Source organism: Babylonia areolata, chromosome 22 (genome assembly GCF_041734735.1).
Source record: "Babylonia areolata isolate BAREFJ2019XMU chromosome 22, ASM4173473v1, whole genome shotgun sequence".
NCBI lineage: Eukaryota > Metazoa > Mollusca > Gastropoda > Neogastropoda > Buccinidae > Babylonia > Babylonia areolata.
Window position 1 is genome coordinate 12,420,215 of NC_134897.1, and position 19,437 is coordinate 12,439,651.

At 41.7% G+C, this 19,437-nt stretch overlaps 2 protein-coding genes across 5 annotated transcripts in view; both read right to left on the reverse strand.

The window, feature by feature from the left end:
* LOC143297463 (uncharacterized) overlaps positions 1 to 3,019 on the reverse strand; it is a 54,832-nt gene extending 51,813 nt beyond the window's left edge. For both annotated transcript variants that reach the window (XM_076609860.1, XM_076609858.1), the window contains exon 1: positions 2,410 to 3,019. The gene's annotated coding sequence lies outside the window, so the exon portion shown is untranslated. The remainder of the gene's footprint in view (positions 1 to 2,409) is intronic.
* Positions 3,020 to 8,139: 5,120 nt separating this feature from the next.
* LOC143297427 (uncharacterized) overlaps positions 8,140 to 19,437 on the reverse strand; it is a 30,922-nt gene continuing 19,624 nt past the window's right edge. For all 3 annotated transcript variants that reach the window (XM_076609775.1, XM_076609776.1, XM_076609777.1), the window contains one exon: positions 8,140 to 18,068. In XM_076609775.1, the coding sequence (XP_076465890.1) occupies positions 15,856 to 18,068 (2,213 nt within the window). In that variant the 3' untranslated portion in view covers positions 8,140 to 15,855. The remainder of the gene's footprint in view (positions 18,069 to 19,437) is intronic.

A 19,437-nucleotide genomic window follows, 5' to 3' on the forward strand; every position in this document is an offset into this window, starting at 1 on the left:
GTGTGTGTGCGTGCGTGTGTGTGTGTGTGTGTGTGTGTGTGTGTGATATGTATGCGTGTGTGTTATGTTTGTGTGTGTGTGTGTGTGTGTGTGTGTGTGTGTGTGTGTGTGTGTGTGTGTGATATGTATGCGTGTGTTGTGTGTGTGTGTGTGTGTGTGTGTGTGTGTGTGTGTGTGTGTGATATGTATGCGTGTGTGTGTGTGTGTGTGATATGTATGCGTGTGTGTTATGTTTGTGTGTGTGTGTGTGTGTGTGTGTGTGCGTGCGTGTGATATGTGTGAGTGTGTGTGTGTGTGATATGTATGTGTGATATGTATGTGTGTGTGTGTGTGTGTGTGTGTGTGTGTGTGGTATGTGTTCACCTTCATACTGAAACATATATCATTTAATCCCCCAGTTCCTGACAAAACTTTCAGAGAAGTTTTCCCTGTTTCATCCACTGCTGACATATATATATATATACATTCATGCACTTACTGGATGCATACCAAAAAACAACCAGAAAGAAACAAGTGAAAGTGAAATCATAATGCATGAACACCGTGAAGCGCAAACAGCAGTTGCCAATAGTTACCAGCTTCAACAATGTCTAAAGACATGGTCGCCAAACCGTCAAAACAAAGCCAGCAATACAGACAGGGCAAAGGAAATTGTATCCACCCACACATGTACTCTCATTCTCAAAGAAGCAAAAGTAAAGAATATATATCAAACTCCATCTGACTGTCCTTGGGGGAACAATGAATGCAGAAAAAAACATTTTCAGACCAAAAGTCCACTAGGGAAAATAAATAAAAATGCACAACACTGATGAGCAATTGAATGTGTGAAAATGATATATATGACATTAGTCAGGTGAGTAAAAAATCTTTCCTATCCATATATGTTGACTGCCACATGTCCATTTCTCATGACCCTTCAATCCCACTGTGGTCACATGCACAAACTTGTGTGTGTGTGTGTGTGTGTGTGTGTGTGTGTGTGTGTGTGTGTGTGTGTGTGTGTGTGTGTGTGTGTGTGTGTGTGTGTGTGTGAGCATTCGTGCGTGCATGTGTGCATACATGAGTGCATGTGCACATGTGTGTCTGTGCTCATATGTGTCTGAGTGCATATATGTATTTGTATTTTTCATGTTTGTGTGTGCGCGCACATGCGCATGTGCATGTGTGCATGCGTGTGTGTGTGTGTGTGTGTGTGTGTGTGTGTGTGTGTGTGTGTGTGTGTGCATTCTCTGTGCTCAGCATACTCTATCCACAGAATCAGACATGATCAAGCACAATACACAATCTGCATAAAATGAAAACTGAAAACATTGCCATCTAATGATCTACTGAACTCTTGCCTTTTGGTTCCTGTCTGTCTTTGTAAGATTTCATAAATGAATAAATGAGAACTGAAAAAAATAATAATTAAAGAAAGAAAGAAAGAATCTAATCAATAAACAAATCACCCCTGCCCCCCCCCAATAAAAAAAAACAGAAAAAAGAAGAAGAAAAGAATGCATGAGCAAATGGATTCACGAATAAATATATGACCCAAATAATAAAAAACTGAAAAAATACATTCTAATAATTGAGAGCATCAGGATTTTTTTTTTTTTTTTTTTTTTTTTGATAAAAAGTTGTTCAATCTCATCAACATTGCTGTAGAACTTCAAGTGCCCACACAGCAAAGATAGGCCTGATCCAAGAGCCAGAAAGAAATGTTCCAATGCTAGACTAGCATACATGCATCATACACTCATAATCATCAAGAAAAAATATAAATGTTCAACACTCATGCAATATTCAACAAAGAAGACACATATCAAAAAGACAGCATTCAAAGCTCAGTGTCAACATCATGTATACATGTACAATCATGCATGAACAAGTACACTTTTCAAATGAATTAATGGAAAAACTGAAAAAACCTGGCTGATGTTTTTCAGTCTCTTACCTTGTAATATCTGATGTATAAATAAATAGAAGAAAAAATAAAATAAACGAGTAGATAGATCACAGAGTGGCACACTTTAAAATACAGAAGAGAATAAAACTTACTTTGATGGGGATATCAAACAGATGAACAGGAAAAAATATGTTGAAATGTAATAATCTGTATTGTTAAGACGCTATCTCTCTCTGGCCAGGAGAGCTGCCTGGCTTTCAGTTTTACACAAAATTCTGTTGTGACAAGAAACTCTATACAACACAGTAATCAAAATACAGCACGTCTGTCATCTTTCACATGGGGTTGCAAGATTCACTGAAAAATTGAATCCCCCCCCCCCTCCCGAACTTATCTTCATGTTTATTTTAGGTTCTGGTGGGATGATCACATATGATCACAAACCACGAACCTATCCCTATATACGTCTGTGATCACAAAAAAATGAAACATAAGATCATTAATTTACGTGGACCTACCAGAAAGTGGGCAAAACGAAACCCAAATCAAGTTGATCTTGTTCCCTCTGCATGCAGCGAGACATCCAAAGCTTCCCTCCCGGATATATATACTGCTCCACAGCAAACAAGGTCACCACCAACAAAAAACGGAAAATCCCATCAACTGGCGGTCATATTAGACGGATGTACACATTCGTTCGACGCAGTAGGGTGAAACAGGCCGCGTAGCATTCAAACAGATCATTCTTTGTTTCAGAAAATAACATTGATGTCATTCGCTGATGGTTCCACCTCAAGTCTGCCAAAGTTTTTACGCGACGGTGGTCAGATTGTCTTCTGTAACGATCCTGATCCTGATTTTAAGAGTAGATGGAACATTATGAGGAGTCCTCCAGTTTATCTTTGATATTGTTGACTGATGTGAATGTCTACAAGAAAAGTCTACTCTCTTTACCTGTTACACGCACAAGGGCACCAAACTGTAACGGTATCTTATGTTTCACATCTGTTGCTGTCGCTCCGAAATGTTCGAGCTTCGTCGAATACAATTTCCCAGAAATTCTGGGGGAGGACAGTTTTGTTGTTGTTGTTGTGCCCTCTGTTTTTTTTCTCTCCCAAAACCTAGTTTCACTTCCGTATTGAGTTACTTTCTAACTTTCTTTATAAAAGAGTCACAAAAATTGCCTCCCTTGGAGTATTGTCTTCTTTTTTCTTCTTCAAGTTTTGTTGAAATGATCATGGCTAGAAAGTCAGCAAGTGTTTAACAAATTCGGAAATAGTTATGAAATGTGATGATTACAGTCCCATAGGACACAGTAAATAGAGTTGAAGGTGTGCATGGTGATTTTGATCCTGACAGTTTCAGTTTCAGTTTCAGTAGCTCAAGGAGGCGTCACTGCGTTCGGACAAATGCATATACGCTACACCACATTTGCCAAGCAGAGGCCTGACCAGCAGCGTAACCCAACGCGCTTAGTCAGGCCTTGAGAAAAAATAATAGATAAGCTTACATAAATAAATAAATAATAATTATAATATAAAAAGGCAGTTGTAATGATAATAATAATAATAAAATAATGATAATAATAAATAAATAAATAAATAAGACAACAATGATGATAAATAAGCAAATAAATGTAAAACATGAAGACACACATTCACACATACACCCACACATGCATAACAGATATGCACCAAACATGCAGTTTCGTGACAGATATGAAAGCACATTCAAATACATATAAACGTACATGAGCTCCAACACACACACACACACACACACACACACACACACACACACACATTACCCTGCACCTCCTCTACCCCCCTCCTCCACACACTCATTTCTAGTCTATGTATCACAGCTGCCACGGCACACACACACACACACACACACACACACACACACACACACACACACACAGATGAATACTTACTTGTACAACCACACACACACACACACACACACATATCTCCCATCCCCAACGCCACACACATATATACAAAGATATATATATATATACGTTCCAATATTCTGTTGCTCCCACAGTGTAGGCATGCATACACTCACATACCTCATCCTCTACCCCACCTCCCCCCGCACCCCCACCCCCCCTCCCCCTCACACACACACACACACACACACACACACACACACACACACGCACGTGCACAGAACTCTCCTGCCGACACTTGTGTACACTTACACTCTCGCGCATGCACAAAGGCACTCAGAAACACAGACCCACACATACAGTACACACAAACACACACATACACACACGCACAGAAGCTGCCACTGACTGGCCGCAAGAGGGATGGGAAAAGATCTCTGATGCCAAGAACGTGGCGTCTTGTGTGTTGCTCAGTCTATTGTATTTGGAAAAGCCCACAGAGACTCTGTTCCGTTTTGAAGAAATTTGCGCAATGTTGGTTTGGAAATGATGCCGATATTTGTTTGATTTGCAAAGCATCGTGCTCTACCTTTCATGTTAGACTTACGGCCGCTCCCTCTCTCTGCATTTATTTCTTTGAGGCGATCGATGGTGTGATGGCCTTGTACCTGTTCTTTTTGATATTCTTTGACTTTTCTAAGGATTTCCGATTTTCCTACATGTAGGCCGCTCGTTGGTGTTGCGTTACCAGCAAGTCTGTCAGCTCGCTCATTTCCCTTAACACCTGCATGTCCCGGGCAGTATGACCATGTGAGTTTTTTATCTGAAAGTTGCGCATTGCCTTATGCCACCGTCTGGGCTTCCCATTCCGTTTTCAATTTTCTGTATGAGGTTCATTGAGTCGGTTAGAATCATGGCATGTTGGTTTCCGGGCGTATGGATGGACGATAGCCACTGGAGGGCATGTGTCACAGCTTCAACTTCCATCGTTAGGCTGGAGGTTGTGACTTTGTAGGCAGCATTCTCTTCCCCAACCGGATTGGTCTTTGGTGACTGAGCCATCTGTGTATATGATGATGTCCTCTTCTTTACTGTTTTCTTCTATGAGTAGCTTCACTTCCGCATCAGTTTTGCCCTCTGGCCATTCCCGTAATGTCTTCCTAGAGTGGGTGAAATGGCTGTGTTGAATAGATGGTTGAGGTTTTCGGGGTTTTTCTCCCATTCTTTTGTTTCTTTCAGGTCTTGTAGTCGGCATAGGCCTACTAGCTGGATTGTGTCTTCTGCTTGCCCCATCCATGATCTTCCTCGTCCTAGACGGCTGCCTTTTGGTTCTTTGACTGCGTCATGCAGTGGGTTTTGAGGGTTTTCTAATGCTTTGAAGTAGGTCTTTTTTCTGGCCTGCACTGAAGGAAGGTCAAGCAGGTATCGCATGGTTTCTGTGGGCGTGTCTTTTGTTGTTCCAAGGATCAGCCTCATAGCTTCATTTTGAACTCTTTCTAATTTTAGGAGGTTGCTTTGAGACGGTGTTGTTAGCCCAAGTCCGTAGTCGATCACGCTGAGGACGAGTGTTTGGTATAGCAGGAAGAGGTGGCGTTGTTCAATACCTTTGGTTGCCATTGCTTTTAAGACTGAAAGGCCCTTTTTGCATTTGAGAACAGTTTTTTCCGTATGTTTTCTTAAGGTCAGCATCCTGTCGAAGTGTATTCCTAGGTAGAGTAGGCATTCAGTTTTCTCGATCTGAATCCCATCGAATGACACAGAAGGTGGTGATTTGCTCGCGGTTCTGTTGTTGAGGGTGCACAGCAACGTTTGGGCTTTCGCTGGATTGATGGAAGATCCTGTGTCTTTGCACCATTGGGCAATATTGTTTAGTTGTTTCTGGACGGCTTTAGTTCTTTCCTGAGCATCTTTCGAAGTTTTGAAGACCAGGCCATCATCCGCAAGAGTAAGCACCCGAGCTATTCCATTGTTGTTTAAGTCTGTAAGGCCCTTCGTGTAGACATTGTAGAGGACAGGAGAGAGCGGAGACCCTTGTGGCAGTCCCATGGATAGTTTAGAAGGTGCAGACATCAGCCCAATCTCCGAGGCGTAGGACGACGGTTCTTTCCTGAAGCACTGCTGCTATCCATCTTGTCAGTGTCAAACTTACTCCATACCTTAGTAGCAGCTCCATGAGGTGCGCAAACTGGACTTTATTGTAGGCATCTTCAAGGTCGATTGCTACTGCTAGTGTTTCTTCTTTCCTTTGAAATCCTTCATACACCTCATATGCAAAAGCAGCTGCATTTTCCCATGTGGACTTGCCTGTTCTGTAATCACCTTGATTTGAAGGGAGAATGTGCCTGTGTTCAAGATCCCTTGCAAGTTTCTTGGCTATCATGCGTTCCATGAGCTTTCCAGCAATGTTTTGCATGGTTAGGATCCGGTAGCCGCTTACCTGATGATGGTCCTTTCCTGGTTTTGGTATGGGTTTTAAGAAGCTGTGTGTCCAGTCCTCCGGCACATGTCCATTGTGGAAACTGTTTTGATATAGATTGGAAAGATCCTGAAAGTAAAAAAACGAGGACAGATGACTGACCTTCACAGAACAAGTGTTCTGCCATTGACAGCCTATCATAGGTTTGTGGAAAACATAAGCATGAAAATGAAATAAAAATGGAGAAATAAGCACAAAAAAGTAAAGTAAATACATCCAAACATATTGAAGGGAAAGGAACTCAGAAGGCTAATGAATGGGAGGGGGTGGGATGGGAATCAAAACTGGGAAGAAAAAAAATTAGCACCCCCCTCATCCCGCCCTCCACACACACATACAAACATCCAGACAAGTGTAGAAATGCACACAAACAATGACGCATACACACACACACAACACATGTCATGTGCTACGATTTGAAGTCAACACACATACTACAATCCGAAGCCTCACTGATCAGGTTGATTAAGACACTAACTATATACGGCTCCAAATGCCTGCCACACATGTTGCAAAACGTATAGTTCTCATCCACAGAATGGCAAACAGGCCTCTTGTAAGGGGGCCTCAAACGTACTACAAGTCAAGACCCAACTCTCAACCGACAAGTAAATGTGCCCAGACACAGATACAGTAGACACAGTCTACTGTATTTGGGAAGGCCTATAGAGACTCGTCTGTTCCATTCTGAAGAAATCTGCACATTGTTGGTAAGCAAACACCAGTATTTGTTGGATTGGTAATGGGTCATGCTCTACCTTTGAGGTCAGGCTCACAGCTGTTCCCCCTATGTCTCCATTCTGTGATGCGATTGAGGGTGTGATGGTCTTGTACTTGTTTTTCAAGGTACTCTCTAACTTTTCATAGGATTTCAGATTTTTGCCCAGATGTAGACCGCTCGCTCGCTGTTGTTGCACGACCAGCAAGTCTGTCAGCTTGCACATTTCCTTAGCACCTGCATGTCCTGGGCTGTACATCCATGTGAGCTTTTGTATCTGATAACAGGCCCAACACTCAAGCTTACATCACAGACTGACATACGTTTACAGTTGGGCCAACAACAAAGTGAGAGCTGTATTATCAATGGTTTCTCCATTGTAATGGGAAATCATTTACAGCTGAGTCTTTTGTGAAGGACTATGACTCTCAAACTAGGAGGTAAAATTGCGCTGGCTCTTAGTGCTGCAGCCTTGGGGGCTAGTTGGCCTTTGGGAACCATCCCAACACCAGCTGTCCTAAAACTCTGTTGGTCTAGAGAGTGGGGATGTAACTTGGGCAAGACAATTTTCGCTTTAATTAAATTCTTGCCCAGATAGTCAGGACAACAGTTACCTCCTCTGTCGTTCTGATGGTCATCGTTGAACACAACTATCACACATATCTGACTGTTGCACATTGCCTCATGCCACTCTGAGCTCCCCATTCCACTTTCAAATGTTTGCAGGAGGTTAACAGAGGCAGTCAGAACTATGGCATGCTGATTTGCAAGTTACATACAAAATTGTAAAACTTGAGGCATCTGCGCGAAATTAGAGCTGTGGTGTGTGTGTGTGTGTGTGTGTGTGTGTGTGTGTGTGCATGTGTGTATATATGTGTGTGTGTGTGTGTGTTACAGTAGTTTTCTAGTCCTGGCAGTGGTTTGGTGGTGAGATTAACGTTTTGATATTAATGACTAACATTTAATTATTATGTGTGTGTTTGTGTAAATATCATGCGCATGCTTTTCCTGTTGTTTTTTTTAATGCCAATGTTTTAGAGGAATTGACTTGCGAGTGCAAGAATATATGTTTTTGCCTTTCATGCACATACATACACATCCACACATGTGCACAAAAACATTTCCCCTGCGTTTCAATATAAACACATGCAAATATATACTCAGTTTTTCAATATTTAATGAAGTCACCCACAGTTTGAGATTTTTCAACACAAAAAGATAACAAAACAAAATGAAAAAAGACGATATACACATAACCCACTTCAGAAAAAAAGAGAGAAAAAACATTTCTCCGGAAATAACAGTTTAAAATACAAAACAAAAATATCAAACATAAAGAACAGTGCCTCCATGTATCTAGTCTTGTTCCATATAATCATTTTCCATTTGCAACCTGTATGAAACATTATATTTCAACATATTATGCACGTGCACACACACTCAAACGCCTTCTTGATATTCAATACAAATTATACCCATTAACCATTTCTACAGTAGCAAGAAATAATCTATGGTACTCTGGAAGCAGTTAATCAAGCAACAGCCCATAAGCAGTCAAGGTTATATGCTGTGTTTTTAAAAAGAACTGAGAGCAAGCAGGAAAATAAGCAAATAACAGTTAAAGTAGACAAAGTTTCTTTTTTTCTTCCTTACTTTATTATAATTTTTTCTTACAGCACCGCTAAAAAAAAAACATTGTGATAGGGGAGGATCACCAATAACCAGTTGTGTTGTTCCAGTGTGTGTAACAGTGAGAAATAGCACAGTACCATGCTAAACAGAACAAAATTGTACTGAAGCAACAAAAGGTTACAATTTTTAGAATATTTTGTACTGAACGCATCATGAATGATAATTTCTGTCCTTGATTCAACAAGATATTTTAAGGTGTATGTTCCACATAAAAGGCACAAGTCAGGTCAGGCAAGTGAAAATACCCCCCCCGTGATATTAAGAATAAAAGATCTGAACTGTATTGCTTCTTATCCCATTTCCCAATCTTTCCAAATGGGACCTCAAACTAAAATGCTGTAAGCAGCTTGAATACCAAACTCAGCATATCAAATAAACTGGTTTGATTCATTTTATGACATATCTATTGGGAAGCCAGTACTACCAAATGCTTGTAAAAATTGGAATCATTGTTTTGAAAACCAACTCAAATGGAAGAATATTTTTTTTAATACACAAAAGATACAAGAAATAAAATTAAAATGGTTTCAGATTAAGATTAATTAGTGTGTACTTGTGACAAATTCTATGTTGAGGAATATAGGAGTGTTAACAGACAACAAATGTAATTTTTGTAAAGAAAAAAAAGACACGATCCTACACTATCTATGGGAATGTAATCATGTACAAGTGTTTTGGACAGAGTTCGTACGCTACTTTAAAGAAAAGTGTCCAAACTGTGATAGACTTGATCTTAACTATGTGTTGGTGCTGTTTGGGTGCGACAATAAAACAAAAACTGATGGTTGCTTCTTACATATCTTAATGATAGCCAAATTTTTTATATACAAATGTAGAATCAATAAAGCAAATCCAACAATACAAATGTTCATAAAAGATCTTAAAAAGGCATACGAAATTGACAAGTATGTTTTTAGAATATCCATGGAATATAACAAATTTGTGAAGAAATGGGCACTATACATATATATCATACAAGATTAAGATTTGTATTATGTATAATTAAAACTATATTACTTTGATATGAATTGGGCTTAGCAGTACAAGTGGAAGCAATGTGTGAACAGATAGTTTACTGTCATTACTACAATTTCATTGTAATTTGTGTGTTATAATATCAAACAGATCAATGTTTGAATTGATATTTGCTGTCCTGCTGATGTGATGCTTGATGTGGAATGGTTGATGTTCGGAACGCTATATTGTTGTGCCTTCCTAATGTGAAATATTTATTTGGTATGTAAACCTTCGTCTGAATAAAAAATGTTTGGAAAAACAACAACAAAAAAACTGGTCTGTGTACAGTATTATTTCACACATGCACAGACTCTAGTATAAAACACATGCATTCCTAACAGCATGCACACACATATTTGCCTATGTTTGCACACACACACACACACACACACAATGATATACAAAGAAACACACAAAACAACACACACACAAACACACACAGAGTGATGTACACAGAAACATAGAAAAACACACAGACACACATGCACACACACACACACACACACATTCATACATTAACACTTTCTTACACTAATATTCACAAGCATTCCCTCTCTTTCATCCACTACCTCGCTTCCTCCGTCTAATAACACTTCTGATGAATAGACGTTAAACTGAAGATCTCACACACATACTCCTCTGTTTGATGAAGATCAAAATAACAAGACAACAGCATCTGAGACAGACCAAACCTTCAATAACCCCCAGAACAGCTGCAATACACTGTGAAGCCCACTGGGCAATGCTGCATACAAACAATAACACTGGGCAAGTCAAGAGAGGCAATCCCATTGCAATCCAAACAGTTCTTTATTTCTTATTTTATTTGACCTGGTCCGTCATCATTACTTTGTGTAATCTAGAATTGTTCATCCATTACAGTTTTGACACAATGTCAGATGCCGTTGTCTGTTTTGATTTTCAAATCTGTGTCTGTGTGTGTGTGTGTGTGTGTGTGTGTGTGTGTACCAGAATGTTGTACATATAGAAAGGGCCTATGGCTACACCACATCAGCTTCAGAGGGGAAAAAAAAACTATAAAAAATAAATTGACAAAGCATGAACATCAACACAATAAATAACAGTGTAATCACTTTCTTTTGTGTTCATATTTCATTTCATTCTACACAGCAAACCATGAACCCCGAAATATTCTAAAGGCACAGCTTTCATTTCATCACAGAAACATCATTTTGCTCTTACACTCAAAACCTGGAACAAATGCCACAGGGAGCAGTGAAAACAATCAGCCTTGTAATGCAGTAATAGCTTTTTGAGGCGTTTGATTGGCTAAGAGCGGACCGGGCAAGACGGCTCGTCTTTTCACTGTTAGCCGCGCAAAATTTGGCCAAGCAGAGCAAACCGATAGGCCTAGTTTGCATCAGTTTGATATGGTACAGTATATGACACCAAATGGCCTTGTAATGCATTAACTTCACATCACATTTATTCCTCTTGGATCATTAAAAAGCATTTTGAAGAAGGGTACTTTTTTAAAAAAATTGCAAAGCATAACAAAAAACTTTCAATCTGTACACATGACATCATACCATGTAGTGACGACTAGTCAAGCCACAGAAGCAAAAAATGACTGACACAGAATACTAAAAATATGACTTCAACATATACATTTTAACAGAAGCACAGCAATATGACTGCATCAAATTGGAATGATGTGCACTGAAAGAAGGGACAAACAAACAACACGCAAAACGAAGACAAGATGAGCAACAGCAAATATTGTTGGCCCATCAGGCAAGAGACACTCCAGAAATTGGTGAAAAACTAAAAGACACACAGGTCAAACAGAAGACATGTCAACACATGTAGGCATACTCACACTAACATACACATCCCTCTACCTACGTAACCTTACCTTCCTACATATATACTTTACCTACCTAGCTACTTATCTACCTATCTATTTATCTGTCATTCACCCTGTCTGTCTACCCACCTGCTTGCTTGTCTGTCTATTTTCTCTATCTACAATAAGATGATGAATAATTCATTGTAAGACTAGATTGTCTGCAGACAGATTCACCATAAGCTAAATCCAGTGCATTCATCAATTATTTTAATCCAAAACAGGCCCGATTTCTTTCACAGGAACTGATACCTTTGAACTGGCACCTCTTCAATTCTACATACTTTTACAGCTCTTCAACTGCCAAAGCCGAGATAACAATGAAATATTTATTTTCCTCTTCTCTCATGATCCTGGATTGCTATTCATGTACTCATTCACCTCTACAGGTAGATTCGTTTATTCGTTTCGTTTATTTATTTATAGTCTGTTCATCTAAGATGATGATATTAGAGTGAAAATAAATGGTATTATTATCATCATTTGGATTAGTATCATTTCTATCATAATGATAATTGTCATTATTAATTAGAAATCGACATTTCTGTATATTCGAATGAAAAGGGGGGCAAGGAGGAGGGGACTAAGAAAGGAAGAGACAGACAGACAGACAGACAGACAGAGAGTGAGAGAGAGAAAAGAATGTGGAAAAGATAGAGTACAAAATCTAAAATGGAGAGGGTGAGTGTCAGTGATTGGAGAAAGAAAAAACATAATATTGGAAGGGTGTGTGTGAGAGGCGGGACGGGGGGAAGCGGGATTAGGACAAAAAAATATTATCAATAATCAAATATTGTATGCAGTACTTCTGTAGATTATCATTTGAAAAGAGGTTTGTGTGGGGACCTACAATAAACAATCAACTGGACTATTTAACACATAGCTAGACATTTTATATAATTCACCGGTTTTATTCCACCTTCAGAGGGACAATGCTCACGGAGTGTGGGAGCCACAACACAAACATGAAAAGTACGAAATTCATTGTGCATAATCCATAACAAGCATGGTATTTCATGTGAATGCTTGACAGTCTGCATACACATACACATAACAAAGGGAATCAAGGCACTAATAACATAGCTCAGCATGTACATTGGCTAGAAGACTGCGAAAAATCCCCCTTTAACCAAGCTGGCCTGGCTGATGACTGAAGCCGCATTCACAGATCACGCCTCATAGTCTTGTTGTTAACACTGATCACCGTGATTATATTTGGACTGTGCTGATCATTTTGAAAATACCAATGTTTTCTGGATGTAATCCACTTTCTGAATCACTGAACAGTATCAAATATATTGCTAACAGTGAAAGCTTTGCCTCTTGACACTGTCTGTCAAAATTAGAGCCGAAAACACCCCACCCACACACACAAAATGCAAATACAACTGTATAGGAAAAGTCAACACAGACATTTACAAGAGTTGCATCCCGTCCTTAACAATCTATGCATGTTCTGTTTACTAAAGAACCACACATCCTAGAGAAATACCCAGTGTACTGTACAAAATATTGAATAACAACAGGAATATTTTTCAAGCAGACCACATCAGGAAAAGTGCTTTGAATGTTCAGTCAGTAGCCAAGAGTCCACGAATCAGACATCAACATGTGTTGCATTGTATTGCACTGCATTGGACTGCACGGTATTGTATTGTATCGTAGTTTGTAACAATAGATTTCTTTGTGTGAATTCAGGCTGCTCTCCAAAGTGCAGTGCCACTTTTTTTTCTTTCTTTTTCTGTCTGCAAGCGTATTTGCTTTACCATCAAAGTGGAATTTTAGCCCTGTGCTACGTCCTCTTCCCCTTCACCCCACACAGTAACCTGAACCAGAACCACGCCCCTTTCACAGCCCTGTGCTACGTCCTCTTCCCCTTCACCCCACACAGTAACCTGAACCAGAACCACGCCCCTTTCACAGCCCTGTGCTATGTCCTCTTCCCCTTCACCCCACACAGTAACCTGAACCAGAACCACGCCCCTTTCACAGCCCTGTGCTATGTCCTCTTCCCCTTCACCCCACACAGTAACCTGAACCAGAACCACGCCCCTTTCACAGCCCTGTGCTATGTCCTCTTCCCCTTCACCCCACACAGTAACCTGAACCAGAACCACGCCCCTTTCACAGCCCTGTGCTATGTCCTCTTCCCCTTCACCCCACACAGTAACCTGAACCAGAACCACGCCCCTTTCACAGCCCTGTGCTATGTCCTCTTCCCCTTCACCCCAAACAGTAACCTGAACCAGAACCACGCCCCTTTCACAGCCCTGTGCTATGTCCTCTTCCCCTTCACCCCACACAGTAACCTGAACCAGAACCACGCCCTTTTCACAGCCCTGTGCTATGCCCTCTTCCCCATCGCCCCGCACAGTAAACGGGGGAAAAAAATGAAGACTGTGACAGCTGAAGCTCTGCTAAGGGAGTCCTGCGATTGGGAGTGTTGGCCTAGTGGTACAGAGAAATCTGTTGTGATAAAAAGAAATACAAATGCAAATGCAAATACAAACAAATGTCCGCATAGGAAGCAAGAGAATCTGAGTGCTGTGGTTCAAATCCCACACTTGCCAGTTTTTTTCTCCCCCTCCACTAGACCTTGGGTGGTGTTCTGGTCACTACAGACATTATGGGAAAAAAACAACCCATGGCAACAAAAGGGTTGTCCTTGGCAAAATTCTTAAAATTTTTTTTTAATCCACTCAAATATAGAATATGTGTGCATGCGCATGATTGAAAGCCTGACTGAATGACACAGGAAATGAATGATGAGCACCTAAAGACAGATGTCAGTTGGCTCTACCCAGGTAGGTAGCCTGTTGTGCAAATGGCTGGTGTTTGTATTACAAACTGTTCACAGTTTGGTATCAGATCAAAGGCAGGCGCTATACAAAAAGTAAACTGTTTGAGGGACGTGGTGGCGGTCTCCACTCTGGGAGGGGTGCTCACTCTGTCTGGCTCCGCGAATAAGCCATTACTGTCGTTAGTAGGGGGCTTAGTAGGTGGTGTCCTAAGTACGCTGAATCAGAACAGGCACCACTGAACACCACCGAAGTGACTCAGAAGCAGTGCAGGGTCTCCTCTGGTGTGTGGCCTCCTGGCGACCTAACATCCATGGTTCCCTGTGGACAGCTGATGCTGGAACTGTGACGGATGAACCCGGGTGTGGCCGTGTATGGGGGAATCTAAATGAGCAGCGTGGGAGCAATGCCATGGAAAAGGTGCAGATGATGGGGCAGCAAAAAAAAAAAAAGAAAAAAAAAGAAAAGTAAACTGTTTACAGTTTGGTCTCAGATCAAAGAGAGGCGCTATACAAATAACAACAATAACAAATTATCTCCCATACAGTAAACAGGAGATGAATGTCAGTGCCTGAGTCCTGCTGTGGCTGATGTGCTGCAGTACAGGACGCCAAACTGCAGTCCGTCATCACACCACCACTGGACCTGCACTGGACTGAAACATGACTGCTTTTCTACTGGGCTGGGAACTTTGAAAAACAGGCCGACGTTCATTAACTCCTTCCACCCCCACAGCCACATGTCTGCTACAACTCCCCTGGGTCTGCGCAACGTGAGACCACTGCAGAAGAAAACAGGGTGGTTCACTAAAACAGTGAAAATGTATGGAGCATTGTTGATGTAATCTGTCAAACAAAGCTTCGTTTTCATTGCTTCTTGAATCCATGAACGGTTCAGTTTGGAATGTCAACTGTACCAAGTAAGAATGAATGAAATCAGAATTCTGTGTTGGTTGGTACAAGAATACTTGTACCTGGTCCACAGGGGAGGTAATCATGGTACAAGTTAGCTTGTACCTGAAGCAGAATGGGTTAAATCAGAATGTCTTGACCAATCCTCCACTGCCTTCTTTCCAAGTGCTTTTGGAATAAGGATGGCTGATAACTAAGTAGCAGAAAAAAAAATGCATGTACACATTTCTCATGGTACCATTTTCAATCATGTCTGTTTTTTGTTGTTGTTTTTTCCATGACGTCCAATGTCTTTTTCCACCACTTTGAGGATATCTGTCTTTTGAATCATATGCATTACCATGACTTTTGCTTTATTCTGACCTGACGATCTGTTTTTATTCTGACTTGACTATCTGTTTTGACTACGAGGATATCTCTCTTTTGAATAGTATGCATTACCATGACTTTTGCTTTATTGTGACTTGACTATCTGTTTTGACTATAAGGATATCTCTTTTGAATCCTATACATTACCATGACTTTTGCTTTATTCTGACCTGACAAGGCTTTGACTCTCTGCTTTCTTCTGTTCTGACTATCCTCCTGCTTCTAGTGACGATTCAAATCGCGGTGAGCTGCACGCTCAAACACCCAGTTGCCCACGCGCTGAGCCTGACGACTGGCATCTCGCTCAGTGGCTCGCTCAAACACCCAGTCAGCCTTGTGGGCCTCTGAGCGCAGACTGCTGCGACCCTCTGCACGGTGGATGTACCACGGCTCACCCTCTTCTCCTGACGCCTGCTGGGGGTTGGAGCGCAGTGTGCCTCCCCTGTCTCGCTCCTCTCTCTGTCCCTTCGGCACGTGGTGCCGCTTCTTGTCATCAATGCTGTCTAAGAATTCTTCATCAAAGTCAGTTCCAAAATCCTCACCACCACAGTACTTAGGAGGACGAGGGACTTCATCACCACCATCATTATCATCATCAGCAGCAGTGTCATCTCTTCCCTCTTCCAACAGGGCAGTCTGCCAGCGAGCCAGGAACTGGAGGCAGTGGTGTGGAGGTTGATAGCGCGAGGCGCTGCGAGGCACAACGCTGATCCAGAACTCCTGCTGGCAGAGCAGCCACTGACTGCCCGTGGCCGGAAGACCCAGGCCCTGGTGGGCATTGTACCGCTCTGCCACCTTCATGACGTCTTCCGCCATGGCCCCCACCTTCCCCCGGCTCCAGTGCCGGAAGGCTTCTCTGGTCAGGGAGCCCACCTTGGCAAACAGCTCTTGCTGCTGTGACTGCAGTTGCAACTTGAGTCTGGCTGCGTCTGATGAGCTGCGCTCGTGCGTGGGTGCTTTGGTTGAAGACCTTTCCGTGTGCTGTGTGTGAAACTGGTCCCTGTGTTTGTTTGGGCCGTTTTCAAAATGGTTCTCACCACGTTTCTCTGGTCTCTGCTTGCTTTCGTTTCTGCTTGAGTGTTCACTTGTTACAGCTTCTGCCCTGTTCTGGGCAGATCTTCTCCCTTCATTATTCCTTTTGTTCAGACTGTTGGGTTTTTCTTCATTAGTCTTACCATGTCTGTCATCTTTTTCATCATCTTGTCCACTGGTGAATTCTTTATTCTTTGGATCTCTTTCAAGTTCCTCAGCCTTTTCATTCTGCTTTCCATTCTTCCCCCCATTTTCAGATCTCTCTCCTGTTTTGCGTTTGGCCAGTTTGTCAGTTTGTCCTTTCTGCTTACCTTGACTGGCTTTGTTAGATACTCCCTCTTTCCTTTCACTGTCGTATTCCTCTGACACCCCATCTCTCACCCTGTCACTATCATGTTGGTTGAATCTCTGTGTGTTCTCTTCATCTGATCGGGTATCTTTTTGATCTTTCTCTCTCTTTTTATGCTGCTTGCTTGATCTGGCTTTCTCACCTGTTTTTTTTTCCTGTCTGTTGAACTGCGCAGAATGTTTTTTTCCCTTGGCGTGTTTCTTGAACCAGCGCTGCGCCTTCTTTAGAAACTTGGCAGAAAGCTGATTTATGCTGTCCTGCACCTGTGCTGTCATGCGAGAAAAAACGGAGTCTTCTGACCAAAGCTGCCAGGATCTGTCCTTGACCTTGTGCCATATCTTCTGCAACCGACCCCCAAAGCGTGTGAATGCTTTCTGTGTCTTTTTCAGCAGTTTATTCCTGATGCCCCACTGCCTTTTCCTGTGATTACTTCCCCTGTGTGTGTGGTCATCCTCCGTTTTGTGTCCTGTGCCACGCCCTGCCCGTACCTGATCAGAGTCCTCTCTCTCCAAGTGTTCATGTTCTTCTCTTTTCTTCATGATTTTGTCTTCATTTTCTTCTGCCCTCTTCCCTTCCTTCTTGTCATCAACATATGATACTGATTCATCCTCTACGTCCTCAACACAGGCTTCATCATCGTCTTTGTTTTCAGACCACTGATGGTGAGCTTTCTGTTCAGTTTTCTTGCCCTCCCTTGCTCCAGATGTGCTGTGCCAGCCTTCAGCATGTCGGTGGATTGTGCTGACTGCCTGATATGTGTGGGACAACGTGGCCGATATCGCTCGACACACGGCCGGCACCACTGTCTTTGGCACCACGGACAGAGTGGACAGCAGCAAAGAAGACATGTCCGGCATGCAGTCCGTCCACTTCCAGCCAGGGTTTGAACCCCTGGTGAAGGTCCAGGACTGTGTGAAGGACTGCAGGAGGGCCCACAGGTTCACTGTCTGGGTCAGGTTCATCCCGATGTCTCTCTCGTCCCGCATGGAGAAGTACAGGTGGCGGGCTGCGTCTTTGGCGTCCTCAGGAGGCTGCCTTTTCCTCTCCCTGTTTCCTGTGGTGCCAGAAACAATGTCAAAAATAGTAAGCATTCTTTTTTTTCTGTGGACAAAAAAAGTATGTAAAAACCAAAAAAATAACAACAAAAACCATTCTTTTTTTCTGTATTGAAAAAAAAGTATGCAAAAACAACAACAACAAATATACATTTTTTTCCCCTGTAGTGAAAAAACAAAGTATGCAACAAAACCACTAACAAAAGAAGCATTCTTTTTTGTTTGTTGTGAAAAAAACTTAAAACATTCCTTTTACGTGGAAATTATTCTTTTCTTACTTTTTTTCCATTGTGAAAAAAGGGAAACAATTTTTTTCTGTAGTAAAAAAATAAAATAAAATAAAAAATAAAAAAAACAAGCAAGGATTCATTTTACTTGGATACCATTCTTTTTTCCTCCACAGTCATTCTGACGGACTGCAAAATCAATGCTGCAAAGTCTCCTTGCAGGAGAAGAAAGCCAGATCCTGGGAGACACCAGGCAGTCACTGGGGGACATTGAGCCAGAGGACAGTGCTGACCCTTCAGTGGATCCCATCGCACTGTGGAGTCAGCAGAAATGAGGAGGCTGACAGACTCTCAAAGGTGGGCAGCAAAATGGAACAGACCGTCCATCCTATCTCATATACAGAAGCACGAGCAATCCTGAAGAGCCAGTTCAAAGACTAACAAATAGTAAAGAGTGGTAACTCTCTCTATTCACAACGTACACAACTTCAAGTCAGTGCTGCTTACGCTACCAATTCAGCTAGCACACAGGTAAATAAAAGGTACATTGGAACAAACCCAGACACTTCCTCAAAAAAAAGGAAGCACCGGGCATGTCCTTACACCGATCATTTGACGTGCGCACACAGCAGCAAAGACAGAAGAAATGTGCAAACACAAATTCGCTTTTATTCAAGACTGGCACAGCCTCTTTAATCCTGAACAAGCCACACAGAACACCTGCACAATACAGAACAAACACATGGTTGCCTCAGTGGTTTTTCAACTGGAAATTAACAAATAATGAGGCCAAGAGATTAAATGATTAACAAATAGTAAAGAGTGGTAACTCTCTCCATTCACAAGGTACACAAGCTGTGCTAGCTGAATCGGTAACGTAAGCAGCACGGACTTGAAGTTGCGTACCTTGTGAATGGAGAGAGTTACCACTCTTTACTATTTGTTAATCATTTAATCTCCTGGCCTCATTATTTGTTAACTCTCTCCGGACGAAGGAATGCATGAGCATTCCTACATAAAATGTATTCGGTTTCAGACAACGGAATGGAATAGCATTTTCAAGAAATAAAAATCCATCACACGCTGTACACGTGATTTTGTGATTAGCCAAGCAGAGTGCACTATTCTGGGTCACTCCACA